Source organism: Gopherus flavomarginatus, chromosome 5, assembly GCF_025201925.1.
Source record: "Gopherus flavomarginatus isolate rGopFla2 chromosome 5, rGopFla2.mat.asm, whole genome shotgun sequence".
Classification (NCBI taxonomy): domain Eukaryota; kingdom Metazoa; phylum Chordata; order Testudines; family Testudinidae; genus Gopherus; species Gopherus flavomarginatus.
In genome coordinates this window covers 25,935,455-25,952,855 of record NC_066621.1, presented here as the reverse complement: position 1 = coordinate 25,952,855, position 17,401 = coordinate 25,935,455, and the positions used below count along the sequence as shown (strand labels likewise).

Here is a 17,401-nt window from a genome sequence, read left to right as displayed (position 1 = left end):
CAGCTAAGTGAATAACGTAGCTGAAGTCGAATATCTAAGATCGGATTACTCACCCGTCCAGATGGCGCAGGATCGATGTTCGCGGCTCTCCGTGTCGATTCCGGAACTCCGTTGGGGTTGATGGAGTTCCGGAATCGATATAAGCGCGCTCGGGGATCGATATATCGCATCTAGATTAGACGCGATATATCGATCCCCGAGCAATCGATTTTAACCCGCGATACGGCGGGTAGTCTGGACGTACCCTATGAAGGCAGTTAGTGTTTAGACTCTGAAATGCTTGCACGTGGTTAGATGCATTAATCTCACAAGCACTGACTGCAGTCCGTGCGATAAGGAAATATGTAAGTTTTGCTTCATAACTTTGAAAATGTTTGCTCTACACTTGTGAACCCAGGTTATAATTCGATGGGCTCTTAAGGAGCATCGCAATAAAAAAGATTGGCTAACGGCCCTCTTGCACTTTGGAAATACTACCAAGGAAGTTCATCCTGTGGACTTGGAAGCTGAATTAAGGAAATAAAACAAAGCCACAGGAAAATTTTCCATCTCTCTCTTCACTGTTTGAACTCTGACAGGGCCAGAGACTCTAAACTGAGACAGAGATCCCCACGGGTTACCTCTGGGTCTGCCCTGAAAGACACTTTGAACTGACAGATCACTACAACTCTAACACCTTTAGGATTTAGATGTGAACTCATCTGCTTGCTTTAACTTGCAAATAACTCTCATTTCTTTTTCCTAGTTAATAAACCTTTAGATAGTTCAATACAGGATTGGTTACAGGCATCGTCTTTGGTGTACGATCTAGGGTACCAACTGATCTGGGGTTAGTGACTGGTCTCCTGGAACTGGAAGCAACTTGAACATTGTGTGATTTTTCTTGTAAGTCCAGTTTGTCTGGGTGGCAAGACGATTGTGACTCCATGGTAAGACTCCAGGAGTATACATTTGTTATTGGCTTGGTGAAATCTAATTATAGAACATACCAAAAGTTTGGGGTGCCTGCCCTGTTTTCTGACAGTGCCCTGAGGTAGGCACTCATGGTCGTGAACTACTCCCGACAGCATGACAGTGGCTCAGTTTTCTAGTGTAGCTGGGACCTAAGAGGATCAGAAAGCAGCAGAGGCTGGACCTGTTTATTGCCAGGCACCGTACTGCCCACTCAGGGCTTGCCACCCCTCTGCAGAGTCCTTGTTAGCTGGAAGGGTCCTGAATTTACATTGGACATTGCAATGGGATTTCTTGGTAACTACACCATCATCATCACAAGCCAACACCACATTACAGACATTGTTCCTATCCTCATCTGGAGACAGGCTGGCCAGGCTGTTTAGGAAAGGAAACCATAACCCACTTACCCTCCTTTGATGTAATCCAGGAAGGTATACTCCGACTCCACAGTGAATGAGAGCAGCGTCACCTCAGAACCAAGAGATAGGGTGGCACGTTACACAGAGCCCGAGACAGCAGGGATCACTGGTGCAGTGCGGAGTGCCGAGGAAAGGCGCTAGTGTGATGCCCCTGGAGACTATCGATTGCCCATCAGCCCAAGGAAGGAGCTAACCTCCCCACTCTGCTCTCTGGCAATGTGGATCATCTTGGGCTGGTCAGACATTTTCTGTCAAAACTATTTTTCAGTGGAAAATTGGGTTTTCACCTACAGTTTCTTTTGGTGAAAATATCTGAATTCCATGGAAAATCCCCCTAGGAACTAAAATACACTGATTTTGAAATGATACTGTAGCACTTCATGGGAGTTGTAGTTCAGTAACTTCATGCTCCACTCTTCTCTATGCACTGGACTTTCCAGCAGGATTACATGTCTCATGATGCCCCAGGGCAAGGGACACCCAAGTAACACTTCCCTTCTCCAAGAGGGGAGACTGCGGTGCATCACGGGAGATGTATACCAACCAAGAAGCCTGGCCCATAGAAGAGGATGGAGGTATGAGGTGCCCAAACTCCAGCTCCAACAAGGCACTGTGGCAGCATTTCCAAATTTAAATGTTTTGGTTTTCAGCTGAAATCTTCTTAAATTTGAATTTCTGGTTGTCACCATGGATCCTCCTTGCCACCTCATTTTGAACCAGCTCTTGTTTCATGTTTGCCTGGAGGGCCCATTAGTTTCAGTGGGTTGGCGATTCAACAGGAGTCACAAGTTTCACTCTTTGAAGATCCCAGCACCTGGGCTTTCCTAGGATGTCTCTCATCCAAGATCTCACAGCGATCAGGCCTCCTTAGCTTATAAGATCAGAAGAGAAATCTGCCCACAAGAAGCTGATTGGTGACTGAGTGGTTCCACATTTCTAGTGATGTGGCAGAAAATTCTGACCCTTCATATCAAAGCATAACATGGGGAGGGGGGGAATATTGTCGGGGAAAGAATGCTTCTGATTGGTTGGTTCTGCGTGGCAGCTTGCCATTGGGCAACTCGCCATCCAGGGATAATCATATCCTGCCTTCCTGGATAGCTTAAATTCCAAAGAAAAAAAATGTCACTTACTGTTCCCGAGTTAATGTATTTCTTTTTCTTCATTTTCTTTTTGGGATTCACCACCTGAAAGATGAAGGAAATGGAAGAGACTGAATATCCTGGGACACAAAGTGAAGCCTGTTTATGCTAGCACAAATGACACCAATGGCACAGGTCCCTCAGCAATAGTGATGGTGGAGGTTGTCCATTTTTATCAGTGTGTCTTCTTCCTGCTCTATCTTATTGGAGAGTGAATAACCACAACTGAATACAGTGCTCCAAGTGAGGGGCATATGATTGATTGATAACATGTTCTCAGTGTTTTCTATCTGTCTTTATCCACTGCGTCAGATATTCGGACATCAGAACAAGTCTCCAAATTATCTGGATTCTCATCTTTATTTTTAGTCTGAGATATTCCCCCCTCCCCTTCTAAAAAACGTATCATCAGCAAAGTAAAAACAACCCATCTTGCTTCTGGTCTTTATATAGCCATCCCTCAGCAGGGATAAGGATGGAGGCAGAAAAGCCTAAAGCAACAAATTCAGCTCTCAGCAAAGGCAATTCTTTACGTCCAGCTTGAGCAGCCCTCGTGATGCCAAAGAACATAACAATGTTTCTGTTACTAAAGGGAATGTTTCCCTTCTCTGTCCCAAAGCATGGTCCTAATGCTAGGAAAAGATTTATCACGAGATTTCAGCACTGACAGTCCAGTTGCAATGTGGCGTGAATTGGGGTAGCCCCCGCTGAACTCAGCTGAGCTTTGCTGATCTACAGCAGCTGAGGGTCAAGCCCCATGGGAGCAGTCAGCCTGTGCCGAGGTTCAGCTGTAGGCATAGGCACCACTTACCATCCTCCCAGCAGGGCTTATGGAGGATGGAAATGGTGCACAGGCCCCATGCTGGCTCTCTGCAGAGGGGGATTTCACTCTTGAAGTGCATGCATGGCTCCATTATCACAGAATCTGAGCACCTCACAATCTTTATGATATTTACCCTTCCAACCCCCCGTGAGGCAGAGCAGGGCTGTCAAACCCATTTTACAGATGTGGAACTAAGACCCAGAGAGAAGTGACTTGCCCAGCATCCTACAAGGATTCCATAGAGGAGGAAGGGACTTGAACCCTGTCTCCAGCTAGCATCCTGACCACTGGGCCAGCCTTCTTCAGGGCTAGATTAGCACTATCCGCATTGTTAGACCTGGAGGCCAAGTGACTAGTGCTTTGGGGTACCTCCATTTTTGAGCACCCAACTTGGAGACACCTTGAAGGGGCATGACTTTCAGAGGACTGGTCTTGGGCCCTTTCTGACATCAGGTCCCTTTAAGACATCTCAAGCTGGGTGCCCAAAATCACTGGCTGCTTTGAGAAAGCTTGGCCAGAAAGTCCACTCTTCAAATGTCCAAATTCTGCGGGACAAAACTGCCCATGCCACTTTCCACAGCCCAGCTGCTCCATAAGGACCCAGGTCCTTCCAACACCTGGGATGGGGAAAGCGCCCAGATCTCCTGACCCTACTGCTCATATGGCCCCCTCCAGCAAGTCCTGATCTTCTCCCAGCCCAGCAGCTCTGCCGGCTTCCCCAAGGCTCTCAATGATAACCAGGAACATGGCCTTTCCAGCCAGCAAATTTACATTTTTGCTCTGTCTCCAAAAAGAGCTAATCTGAACTCTCTTTTCCCCCTGCCCTTCATGATGATCCATTTTGATAAGGTCTTGGGAATTCATCTGGAACAGAAGACATTAATGATTTGAACAAATTATATGCCCGTCTTTCCACTCCTCCCCTTCACTCCCTCCCCTCCTCCCACTGGAGGGAGCTGTGAAAGTCTGTGAAGGGACATGCTGGGACACGAATAATGTGTCAGAGCCCAGGCAGCCATTCTGAAAGCTGGCCTAGAAGCATCACATCAGATGATATTAAAAGGGAGCTGCCACAGTTAAGGCATGGGGAGTGCACAAAGCACTTCGTGAGAGGGAAGAAAACCCAGCCCAAGAACGCAGGGGATTCAAAGCCACGGGGTCATTGCTCAGATTTGCTTATCACTGACACACTTGCCCTGCCATCTGCACAGGGAGTTTTAAGAACAGGGGCCCTCAGTCAATGGAGCGATGCTGAGTCACAGCAGCCAAAGAGTTCACCTGGAGACTGCACACTGTTACTCTCTGCCCTGCTCTGTGTCTCCACTTACACCTGTGCACAGCGTTGCCCTGGTTCAGCTGACGTGAAATACGCCTCAGGTTTTACTTGCTGTGGCATGCCAGCAAACAGCCAGACCCAGCCTAACCTCCCAGCGTGGCTCAGAGCATTGGGAGGCAAGTTTGTAGAAATTTTGGTGGTGCCCAGAACCTGCCCCCCCAACTCTGCCCCTTAAACTCCTCCTCCACCTGCCTAAGGCTCTGGGTGGGGTTTCAGGGGGGAGGTCTGGGATGCAGGTCCTAGGCTGGGGATTAGGGTGCAGGAAGGGTGCAGGCTTTGGGAAGGAGTTTGGGTGCTGGGTGCAGGCTCCGGGCTGGGGCAGGGGGTGGGTGTGCAGGAGGGGGTGAGGGCTGCAGGCTTTGGGATGGAGTTTGGGTGCAGGCTCTGGGCTGGTGGTGGGGGTGTAGGAAGGGGTGAGGGGTGCAGGCTCTGGGAGGGAGTTTGGGCGCTGAGTGCAGACTCTGGGCTGGGGCAGGGGGTGGGTGTGCAGGAGGGGGTGAGGGGTGCAGGCTTTGGGACGGAGTTTGGGTGCAGGCTCGGCTGGGGGTGGGGGTGTAGGAAGGGGGAGGTGGTGCAGGCTGGGGCAGAGGATCAGGCTGCAGGGGAATGAGGGTTGGGGCTGAGGATGAGGGGTTCATGATGCGGGGGGGCTCAGAGCTGGGGCAGAGGCTCAGGGTGCAGGGGAATGAGGGTTGGGGCTGAGGATGAGGGGTTCATGATGCGGGGGGGCTCAGAGCTGGGGCAGAGGCTCAGGGTGCAGGGGAATGTGGGTTGGGGCTGAGGATGAGGGGTTCGTGCTGCGGGGGGGGGCTCAGGGCTGGGGCAGAGGATTAGGGTGCAGAGGGATGAGGGCTCTGGCTGGGGATGAGGATTCGTGTGCAGGGGGCTGGGGCTGGGGCCGGGACCCGCTCCAGGCAGGGACATGGCGGGGCGGGGCGGTGGGGGGAGACCCACAGGGGCCAGGGCCGGGACCCGATCCAGGCAGGGCCGGGGGAGAGACCCAGCTCCAAATATTGCTGGAACAGGGCACCCAGCTCTGAATATTCCTGGAGCCCGGGCACCTCGAGCCCATATAACCTGCCGCCTATGTCAGTGAGCCATGTAGAGAAACACCGGCCAGGCCCCACCAGGCAGAATGCATCAGTACTAACCCCAGTGAGTTCACTGGTGAGGCAGCTACATGCACTCTGTTCTGGCCAGATGACATCGCTTGGGGTAAACTGTGGCCAAGGTGCTGACATATCGGGATTGTCCAGACTTCAGTTAGTGCGAGGTCGAATTTCTGGGATAGAGTCTCTGGAGGGTGTAAATCAGCATAGCCCCATTGACTTCACTTTATGTCAGCCCAGCATCTGGCCCACAAGTCACCCTCATCAAGATGTCTAGTCTCCTTTCCCATTGCTAGTTCATTGCACTCCTGGATCCTGAGACTGCCCCAGCCTCCTGGAAGGATTAATTAGGCGTCGCAGCCAAGGAGATATGACAAGCAGAGCCCAGTAGCAAACAGAAACATGGGAGTATCCCGGAGTAACTCACAGATGGGTTTGTATCCATGGTAAAATCCCTTTATGGTTGTACAGTAGCAATTTGTTTGTATTATTTATTACTGTCAGGAAATGTCTAATAATTGGCTTTATAAAAGTTATTTTTCCATGCTCAGAGAGGCTTGAATCATCTTGATTTCTGAGCAATTTCCTGCCAGTGCCCTGAGTCCTAAGCAGCTGCCCTCCCTCTGTTCCAGCCCTGAGCCCCCCACCCCCTGCTCTGCCAATGCCCTTCCACCCTCACCTCTGCTGTTTCAATCTTGGCTCCCCACACACCCAGTTCTGCCGATACACCTTGATCCACCGCTGTTCCAGTCTCGAGTTCCCTACACAGCTTTCTGATGCCTGTCACTGCTCACCAGCAGTCCTGGCCATCCTCTGAGCAGGGACTCAGCCATGTGCTGATTTTGTTATTGCAATTATTGTTATTTGTTATTACCGGAGAGCCAAGACGCCCTAGTCACGGACCAGGACCCCACTGTGCTAGGTGCTGTACAAACACAGAGCACTAAGACGGTCCTTGCCCTGTAGTCAGATGCTCTCCAAGCAAGGAGTGACCATGAGACTCATCTCCTGTGTGACGTCAGCATGCAGTGAATCCAGGCCATTCGAGGTGGGCAGCCAGTGTGTGACAGCAAACCAATTGGGTGGTATTTGACACCATTGTCGCTCCCTTTCCACAGGTGCAAACAACTGCACAAAAGACTAGGCAATCATCAGCCCTGATCTCACAATGGTGTCACACTGGTGATGACCACTGACCAGACCTTCAGCTGGTGTAAATCAGCGTAGCTCCAGGTTATGCCAGCTGAGGATCTAGCCCAGGAATCACTCCTGATTTACACTGCCTCTCAACACTGGAGCGTGCAAGGCTGGTGGAAGGGACGTGGCCCAGAACAGTGGTGGCCTGGCTAGCCCTCTCAATGGGTTCTGGCGGTGCCCCGTCTGCACTCACCTCATAGACATTGAACTGGCTTTGCCCACGGGCCAGCTCCCGGTAGCTGGTTGTGAACTCCCCAATGAAGTCATGGCTGCGCATGGAAAGAGAAGCTCTGTGAGAAATGCTCTAGTGATGGACTGTCAGCCTGGGGGTCGTGCCCAAGTGTCAAGGGGCCATGACCACCTTGAACTTCCCATACTGCTAAGTAGGGGTAGGGTACTGGGGGGAACCACCACTGTAGAGTTCACTCAAGCTCCTTCTTCCCTCCTTGCTGTCTCTTTCTCAGTCCCCTCTCTTTTCCTGTTGTCTTTCCCTCTCTGCTGCACTGGGATCACTGACAAAGCATCTCTCTGCAAAGAGAATGAGTAATGGCTGCAGCACAATGGCCCAGATCCTGCCCTGGATAGAGTCATTGCAAAGCCCTCACTGGCTTCAGTGCCTAGCCTGCTCTGGCAGATTTGAGGTTTGTATTGGAGGCTGCATAGATCTAGCGAGTCCCCCTTACCTGCCGTCCCGGTCCCAGTCGTACACCTCCACCTTGATGGTCCTGCAAGACACAGTGCCATAGTTATTGCCAGAGTCAGGGTGGGACAATTTCACTAAAGGATAGATCAAATCATCCCTCTGCCCCACACGCACTGCCCAGACTAGCATCAGCATCTTCTCTGGCCCTTCACTCAGTGCTGCGGCAAGAGTCTTTTTCTGTGCAGCCCGGAACAGCCTTGTCCATTCTCCATCGCCTCCCAGGTCTCACCTAAACACATTCCTACTTTCCAGGTCTATGGCCTGTAAGTTCTTCATTCCTCTGCTGGTCTGTGCTATGTATTGCTCCCCATCTGCTTCCTCTGTACACCTTTATCCTGCCCTCTGTTCATTGCCTCCTCACTAAGGCAACCAGGCCTTTCTTTTCAAGCCCTCTGTAGAATTGTGCCTCACCAGGGGGCTAGACTAGCTGGTCTCTTGAGGCCCTGTCTGCCCTACGTTTCTGTGGTTCTGTAGGTCTCTAACCATTCCCATCACCTGTCTCTGCACCAGGCCTAATTCTGCAGCACCTTCTGGAGAGCAGCGTTAGAATAGCTCAGCACAGAGGTTCCAGTGGCATTCAGCACAAGTGTGATCTCATGGATTGAACCAGGGCCCCCCAGACCTAAAGGCAGGAGGTGCAACAGCTGGAGCCGACCTGCCCGGGGATGGGGAAGGCCGTACCAGACTCCCACTCCTATGGATCAGCACAGCTCTAGCACACCCTCGCTCACGATGGGTACGCAAAGGAGCAGAGATGTCTGCACGAACCCTCCAGCCGATGTGGAAGGACATTGGTCAGAAGCCAGTGGCTGCACCCAGTGGGCAGGGAAGGAGTTAATACTCAAAGCGCTGCCTCAATCAGGGAAACAAAGTGAGGGGGTGGATTGCGTGTGTTGTCTCCATCTGTGACTGGCTTGGCCCTGGTGTCTACGTTTCCGTGGCAACTAAGGCTAAAAATACACTTCCAAAAAATGGTGGTGGGGGGGGGGGGGAAAGACCCACGCAACAGACAAAACAAACTAATTAAATCCCTAGCGCAGGAGTCGGGAGGATAATTAAAAATCATTTTAATAATTTGTTTGGACTTGCTTGGAAGCAGGTGAATGAGTTAAGTGTGTGGGGTGAACCCACCATGCTGCAAAGACCAGCAGGGCTGCAGAGGAGGGAGCCAGGATCATTCCAGGAGCCATGGGTCACCAGGTGCAGAGTGCTGGCTGGTGACTGCTACCCTGAGATCTCCACAGAGCTGCCCTGGACCAGGAGTCGCCAGAGCAGATCAGACAGTGGGGGACATCTGGCCTCAGTTTCCTGCAGTGCCCAGTACCAGCTACTTCAGAGGAGGGGGCAGAACCCCAGTGGATAATTATGGAATAACCTGCCCATGCAGGAAGCTTCTTCTTGAACTGTGTGGCTAGTAATTGCTTTATGCCCTGAAGCAGGTGGGTTTATAGAATCATAGAACTGGAAGGGACCTTGAGATGTCATCTAGTCCAGTCCCCTATGCTCATGGCAGGACTAAGTATTATCTAGACCATCCCTGACAGTTGTTTGTCCAACCTGCTCTTAAAAATCCCCAGTAATGGAGATTCCCAATGTCCCTGGGCAATTTATTCCAGTGCTAAACCACTCTGACAGTTAGGAAGTTTTTCCTAATGTCCAACCTAAACTGCCTTTGCTGCAGTTTAAGCCCATTGCTTCTTGTCCTGTCCTCAGAGGTTAAGAAGAACAATTTTTCTCCCTCCTCCTTGTAACAACCTTTAATGCACCATACCTGAAATCTGTATCATGTCCTCTCAGTCTTCTCTTCTCCAGACTAAACAAACCCAATTTTTTCAATCTTCCCTCATAGGTCATGTTTTCTAGACCTTCAGTCACTTTTGTTGCTCTTCTCTGGACTTTCTCCAATTTGTCCACATCTTTCCTGAAATGTGGTGCCCAGAACTAGACACAGTACTCTAGTTGAGGCCTAATCAGCGCAGAGTAGAGCAGAAGAATTACTTCTCGTGTCTTGATTACAATACTCCTGCTAATACATCCCAGAATGATGTTCGCTTTTTTGCATCAGTGTGACACTGTTGACTCATATTTAGCTTTTGATCCACTATGACCCCCAGATCCCTTTCCGCAGTACTCCTTCCTAGGCAGTCATTGCCCATTTTGTATGTGTGCAATTGATTGTTCCTTCCTAAGTGGAGTGCTTTGCATTTGTCCTTATTGAATTTCATCCTATTTCCCTTAAGGAAAAACCTGCCTCATCTAATGTAACAATTTCTTGCTTAGTGGGAATCGGGTCCAGCTGGTGCTGACGATAGACACACAGAACACAGACAGAGTGGCGAGAACAGGGATACCCTGTCTGGAGGGAGGGAGAAGTGAGCTGAGCAAGCATTCAGCCTCAGCTAGGTAAATATTAGCACCCTCTCTTTACAGGGGAAACTGAGGCACAGAGTGGCAATGTGATTGGCTGAAAGCCACCCAGGAAATCAGTGACAAAGCCTGGAATGGAAGCAGGGTCCCTGATTTCCCATCCTTCCTGCTCTGCCCATTAAATCACAGCAGATAAGTTGATTAATGAGTCATCATTTCCATTACAGATGGGCCGAGTGTCAAATGCCCCATGAGCTAGGTGTCCTGCCATTAATTACCATACTCTTACCAGCAAAGGATTGTAAATCATTCATCTAAGGTCCTTATCTGGCCCCGCTACCTCGTAATTGTTACTGTATTTACCCTCACTGCCACGGGAGGCAGGGCACAGCTGTTGTCCTATTGTACTGACGGGGAACTGAGGCCCAGACAGGCCATGGGCTAGATTCACAGAGGGATTTAAGCACCTAACTGCCACCTTGGGCTCCTAAGTTGAACATTTACGTGCCAGTGGCTTTAACAACCCTCTTCTCAGCTGCTGCGTGGCCCCGGAGGTGCCTAAAGTTCCAAGGCAACTACGTTCCCACAGTTAAAAGTCCTTCAAGTGCCTGAATTTCAGCAGCTGAGCACATGTGTGGCTGTCTAAGTCCGGACGCCAGCCAGCACCACATCCCAGCAGAATCCCCTGCCTGTTTTGCCTTTAGTGCATCTTATGCTGCATTTTCAAACCTTTGGCAGCGAGGCTCAGAGCCTGGTCGACAGGGTGGGTAGCAGAGCTCGAGTCATAATGCCAGTGCGGCCGTTCCTAGTACCCTAGCATAAGCCCACATCTTAGAGCCGGACTCTGAGGCTTGCTGCTGCAGGTTTGACAGTGTGTGTGGCACAGATATACCCTTCGGGGCCTGAGCCTGTAGCAGTGCTTGGAGCAGGGGATTTAACTGGAATCTTCCAGGTAAGTGCCTAAAGCCCTGGACTCTAGAGTCATTCTCATGCTGTGTGGCCCAATGTAGAGTTAATTAGTTATTCCTAGTGGAACACTTTATTAGGGAGACTGTGAAAGGCCCACTTCAGGATACCCCAGACCTGGTGATTAGAGACTCTCCGGAGCGGTGGGAGACCCAATTTTGACTCCCCTGGGTTGATCCCAATGCATTTGCACACTCCCAGAGACACAGAAAGTCAGACACAGATCCCACTGCCCTTCCACTCTGCTAAACTCCCCAGCTGGCCTCCCCTCTGCACTGAAGTGATGAGCATGAAGCCACCTGCGAGACTAGTGATGCCAAAGTGTCCCTAACATTACATTTAAAGTCACACGCAGACAGTCAGCTCCAAACATCCAGCCCTAACAGCGACACCATGCCCCAAGCAGCTGTCAGCACCGAGCATCTGTTAGGGGCCTCTCACCTCTGCAGTCGCATCCAGGGCTGGACCCTGTACGGGTCAGTTTGTCAACCTTTGTGAAAACCTCTTGCCAGGCTGGCTGGAAGATGAAGATGGGAGAGGATGATGGATAAGGAGGCTTCAGGGGGTGGAACTGTATCAGAGTTTGGCTGGGACACGGGTAAGGGCCAGATTTACAAAGGATGCAGGTGTACACCTAGTGGAGTTTACAAAAAGTGCCGAAGCAGCTCAGGGGTCTCTCTGCATTGTTAGGTGTCTAAATACCTTTGTAAAATCTGGCCCTAAGTGAGTTCTTCGAACTCTCTGAGGCGGCTGGCTCTTTACCCAGGCAGCTATAAGGGAGACGGGCATGTACAACTAGAGAGGGAGGTCCTAGTGTATGGGCTGACTAGTCCTGAGGAGGAGCAGCTAAGCTAGGGGACAAGGCTTGGACTGGGCTTTGCATTGTTTCCTTTTGAGTTCCCTTTGTGAACAAAACCCAAAGCCCAAGAAGGGGGTAGTACTGATCCAGAGGGATGTGCCCCTGGGAGACCTCCAGAGAAAAACACCCAGGATTGCAAAGTAATTGAAACAAATGCTCCCCCACCCAGCTCAGCAAGTGAGCAGGATAGCTAACAACCTAGGAAGAGACAGATGGAAGACTGTACTGGGTCCAAAACAAGGAGACACATCCTGGCTATGTTAACACTCAAATTCACACCCCCACACGCACACCCATCATGGTATTATTTGTTTATGTATTTATTATGCATTAATTATAGAGCTTTGAATTGTGTGGAGGAAATATGCAAAAAATCCTCCCCCACAATGCACTATGCCTCCCTAAATAATCTCCAGCATCATTCTGGAGTATCTATATGTTGCATTTATCATTCTGGAGAATGTATACATCACATCTTTCATGCATATGTCATATTTATCATTCTGGAATATGTATGTGTCACACAGCATATGACACACCATATCGTGTGTATGTCACATCTGTCATGTATATGACATGTCACATCATGCATATGTCACACTTATCATGTATGTCACGCCGCTCATGTATACGTTGCAGCTTTCATTTCAGAGTATTATATGACACATTATGCCATGTATATGCTGTATGTGTCATATCACCATAGTATGTGACAAATCATATTATATAATATCATGTGTAAGACACATTTATCATGTATATGTTGCATTGATCATATCACCATATTGTATGACACATCGTATCAGATATATGTTGCATTTAGAGTGGCATATCTACCTATAGCATCTACCTACAGCACCATATCTATGCTACATCTGTCTGCAGTACTTTCCTTGCTCTATAACAGCTTTGGATTTGTTCTCTTGCTGCATATCCGTAACACCTGTTTAATTAGACAGCTGCCTAGCTAGCTACAGTGCTGTGGGCTATAACTGGCTAGAGTCTTGATTGGGCAGACCGGCTTCAAGAGGCTCTTAAACCAGCTGAAGCCCATTCCAAAGGTTAATCCCCAGAGGCTGTCGAGAATGTGACCTGGCCCCAGAGCATTAGCTCCAGGGAGCTGGGGGGGTCCCTGTGTCTTCGCTTTCCCCAGTGCAATTAGGCTCCCAAAGCCATCAACCCCCAGACACACAATTGTAAGCAAATTAATCAGCCTCGCCCCCTAACTGGAACTCCGGCAGAGTGTGTGACAGGCGTTTCAGGCTGGTGACTGAGAGCCAGGGATCTGTGACTGTTTCAGGAGACTGTTACGAGGGGGTTGGGAGGAGGACATGACAGCCAGCGGCTCCTTAGCGACCAGCGTGGAGGTGGGTGTCTCTTGTCCAGCAGGCTCTCTGGGAGCAATGCGTATGTCCCAGTATTGGTATGCTGGCTCTCTCCATGTGTGCATCTGTCTGGAATGACAGATCCAGACACATCAGAACCATGACATTCATTCACTGGAATACAGCAGCTTCTTTCATACAGACAGCATCTGAAAATGTTTTTCGCATGAGGGGACAGATTCCAAGGAGACGTAGATAGAATAGCACGAAGAAGAAGAATAGAAAGAGCTTCCGCTGTAATGAAACTGCAAGGTGCCAAACTGAAAATTGACGCAATATTTTCCACACAAATAGCCTGGCGGGATGCACTGGCACAAGAGATCATGGGGTCGAGAACGGAGCAGGATTTGAAGAAGGGGACTGGACAGTCACCTGGCTCTTGAGGCAAAGAGGAACAGCTAACCAAGTATTCAGAAAGGGCTACACGCCCTCCTCTAACTCACCCTCTAACTCAGTGGTTCTCAACCAGAGGTCCGGGGCAGGTTTCAGGGGGTCCATCAAGCAGGGTCAGCGTTAGACTCACTGGAGCCCAGGACAGAAAGCCGAAGCCCCACTGCATGGGGCTGAAGCCCGGGGCCCTCAGCCCCACCAACTGGGGCTGAAGCCGAAGCCTGAGCAATGTAGCTTTGCAGGGGCCTCTGTGTATGGGGCCCCAGGCAATTGCCCTGCTTGCTACCCCCTGACGTTGACGCTGGCTTTTATATGCAGAAAATCGGTTATTGTGGCACAGGTAGGCGGTGGAGTTTTTATAGCATGTTGGGTGGGCCTCAGACAGTAAAAGGTTGAGAACCCTTGCTCTAAGTAACAGGTCAGCGTGAGACTGCCCCATGAGCACATGGCTCCATAATCGTCTGTAAGGGGGATCCTTGCACCTTCGTCTGAGCAGAGATGGTACTGGACTGCGTGATCCATGGATCTCATCCATCATGGCAAACCATAGAATAGAATCATAAAATATCAGGGTTGGAAGAGACCTCAGGAGGTCATCTAGTCCAAGCCCCTGATCAAAGCGTTCCTCAAACCCTGCGTTCCTATGTGATGAACAGGATTCATTCTCACAGGGCTGAATGGTCTAGCCCCTAAACACAAGCTGGGCTCACACTGGGAAACTTTTGCTCAGCACAGTTCTGCACAACACAGTGTTTAAAATAGTGATGGAGTCCTAGAGATTGGTCTGCCCCAGAGCTCCCACCACTGCTAGCACTGAAATACTGAGAGCAACATTGGGGCAGTGCAGCAGAAATGGCTTGAACACAGATCCCCAGCTGGTGTAAATCAGCATCACTCCACTGGAGTCAATGGGCCAGAGCCTCACTTTTAGCAGAGAGGATCTTTTTTTCAGAGACCTGTATTGTAATCAGGCCTGCAAGGCTGCCATAGGGGAGAAGTACAATACACAGTATGGCTGGCATGGTCTCTGGCTGCACCGATAAGGGACAATGCACTGATAACAATATCTCGTTCTCTGACAGGGACTGTCAGTGGTGATCTCGAAGCGCTTTACATACGAGATCAGAATCATCATCCCCATGAAGTGACTTGTCCAAAACCACTCGGTCAGCCAACGGCAGGGCCAGGAATAGACCCAGCTCGCCTGAGCTCTAGTCTAGGGTGTTATCCAGTAGACCACACTGCCTCTCAACCATGCCTATATTGGAGAGAACTCAGAAGCTCTGCTCGCCCTTACATTGGTGTAAAGCCATGGTGACGCCAGTGACTTTGCTGAGTTACTCCAGATTTACACCACTGTAAAGAGGTGCAGAACTTGGATGCAAAGACATGTCCCAAGAGGTGCGGGGTCTTGTATGAAACCTGGCATGGATTGGCCCTGTTAAGGTCAGTGAAGTGAGATCTTTGCTAGCAGTGATGCTATATGTTGTGGGTAGATGCTGCAGTGTGTCATTCATTGAGTGGTTGGCCGTGGAGAGCCAGGACTCCTGGGTTCTAGTCTCAGCTCTGTGACTGCTGTATTGTTCGCCCTTTACACAACATCATAATATGAAAGAACCACATGGTGAAGTGAGTACAAATAACTGCATTTACTAACTATAGGCAACACGCCTAACTCCATATACACACTGCTGCTCCAGCAGGGCTTTGGGGGCTTCTGAAACACAGACAGTGATCACCAGGAGAGGGCTCACAAACTACTGAAAGGGATTCTACCCAATCCTTATATACTACACAACTTTAGGCAAGTCATCATGCTGCCCCGTGCCTCAGTTTCCCTGCCTTGTAGCCAGTGGCACTCACAGCTGTACACATTACACACAGTATGTACCACTGGTAGAAGAGGAGGCTGCTCCACTGCATACTCAAGTTTGGCTCCGTGGTCCCCTCCATCATGACAGAGAGCTGTGGGGCAGCCAGCACCACACTTGTCATTGTCTTGGGGCTGGCTCCTGCACCAGGGCTCACCCTAGGGCCCTGCCTCACTCTGCTCCTCTTCCAGCAGCCCATGTCCCAGCTGCTCTGCCCGGAGGACTTGCTCAGCGATAGCCACATGACTTTCTACTAGGGGACAGCAATTCTGGGCCCCGGGACAGCAATTCTGGGCCCCAGGGCAGAACAGTCAATGGACCCATGGTCTGCCTGACATTCTGGTGGTGCTGTTCCTTCCGGCGAGCTGCTGCCGACTGCGCTGCTGGGCACGCTCTTCCGGAACAGCCAGGGTTTATACATGCCCACCTGGCTGCCTTTGCCGCCCACGGTACCACTCAGCGCTCCTAAGAGCCTGGCCTGCCCGGGCAAGCTAAAAGGGCTTGCGGCTCTCAGGTGACACAACAGCAGCAGCAGCCAGGAGCCCCTGGACCCTTTTATATTGTCTGGGCCCCTGGGCAATTGCCCCCTTTGCCCCAGCCTGTCAGCAGGCCTGCTACTAGACCTGGAAGAGAAGCTGCAGTGAGCACCTGCCTGGAGAAGCTGGCAGAAGAGGGGCAGTAAGCACAAGGGGGGGGTGTACCAGGTGGAAAAATTCTGGGGGTGCCCCTGTGCGTAGCATAGGAATAATAATACTGACTCACCTCACAGGGGGTGGTATACAAGGCAAGTCAGAAAATGGAGAAAGGGGTTTCCATTGAAAATCTAAAGTTTCTGGCGAATAATCAAAACCCAAAATATTTTAATTCTGAAATGCTGCTGCAGTGCCTCATGGGAGTTCTAGTTTGGGTGCTTCATGCTCCCATTCACCTCTACATTCATGCTCCTAGTCACCAGTTTCCTGGTTGGACTACATCTCCCATGATGCATCATGGTCTCCCTTCTTGGCAGAGAAGGCAGCTCATGAAGGCAGTTGCATGCCTGCAGTGAATCATGGGAGATGAAATTCAGTAGAGCCTGTACCACAGAAGAGAATGGGGATACAATGCACCCACACTACAACTCCCATGAGGCACTGTGATGGTGTGGAGAAGTAGGGCATTATCTGTACTATATTTTATTAATATTACGTGCACCTCAGTTTGCCTATTTGACATTATCCTGCCTGACTGCATGTAATTAAATCTCAGGAGGCTGTCGGGGTGGGGGGGGGGGGTGGCGGCAAACAAACAGGAAACTAAAGGATGCCAAAGATAAAGTACCGCCAGAGGGCATACTAAGAGTCCTTAAGGGAATAATGGGGAAGCTGTTAACTGAGAAATGCCCACTTGTCAGGCTTCAACACAGGTCTGATCCTAGGATGAAAGGGGCACTAAATCATTAAAGACCCCAGCCTAGATAGGAACAGGGGCGGCCAGGCACCAGCACACCAAGCGCATGCCTGGGGCAGCAAGCCGCGGGGGGCGGCCTTCCAGTCGCTGTGAGGGTGGCAGTCAGGCTGCCTTTGGTGGCATTTCTGTGGGAGGTCTGCTGGTCCCACGGCTTCGGTGGCAATTCAGTGGCAGGTACGTCGAAGGCGTGGGACCGGCAGACCTCCCACAGGCATGCCGCTGAATCCACGTTACCAGCAGACCTCCCCCAGGTGCGCCACCAAAAGCTGCCTGACTGCCGGGCTTGGGGTAGCAAAATACATAGAGCCACCCCTGGAGAGGAAGCGGGGGTGAGTGGGCAGCAGTGGCTGGAGATGAGTCGCTGACAGAGCCATGCTGTGAGCAGCTACCCCTCTGATACTTGACACCATGCTGGGAGAACACTCCAGGGA

At 50.6% G+C, this 17,401-nt stretch overlaps 1 protein-coding gene across 5 annotated transcripts in view; it reads right to left on the bottom strand.

Annotated features, from left to right (window-relative positions):
* LOC127052485 (copine-5) overlaps positions 1-17,401 on the bottom strand; it is a 225,393-nt gene that overhangs the window by 71,748 nt on the left and 136,244 nt on the right. For 4 of the 5 annotated variants that reach the window (XM_050956208.1, XM_050956210.1, XM_050956209.1 and 1 more), the window contains 4 exons: positions 7,664-7,705; positions 7,174-7,249; positions 2,507-2,560; positions 1,362-1,423 (listed from right to left, as the gene is read on the bottom strand). In XM_050956208.1, the coding sequence (XP_050812165.1) occupies positions 1,362-1,423; positions 2,507-2,560; positions 7,174-7,249; positions 7,664-7,705 (234 nt within the window). The remainder of the gene's footprint in view (positions 1-1,361; positions 1,424-2,506; positions 2,561-7,173; positions 7,250-7,663; positions 7,706-17,401) is intronic. The other variant, XM_050956212.1, reaches the window with a different exon arrangement.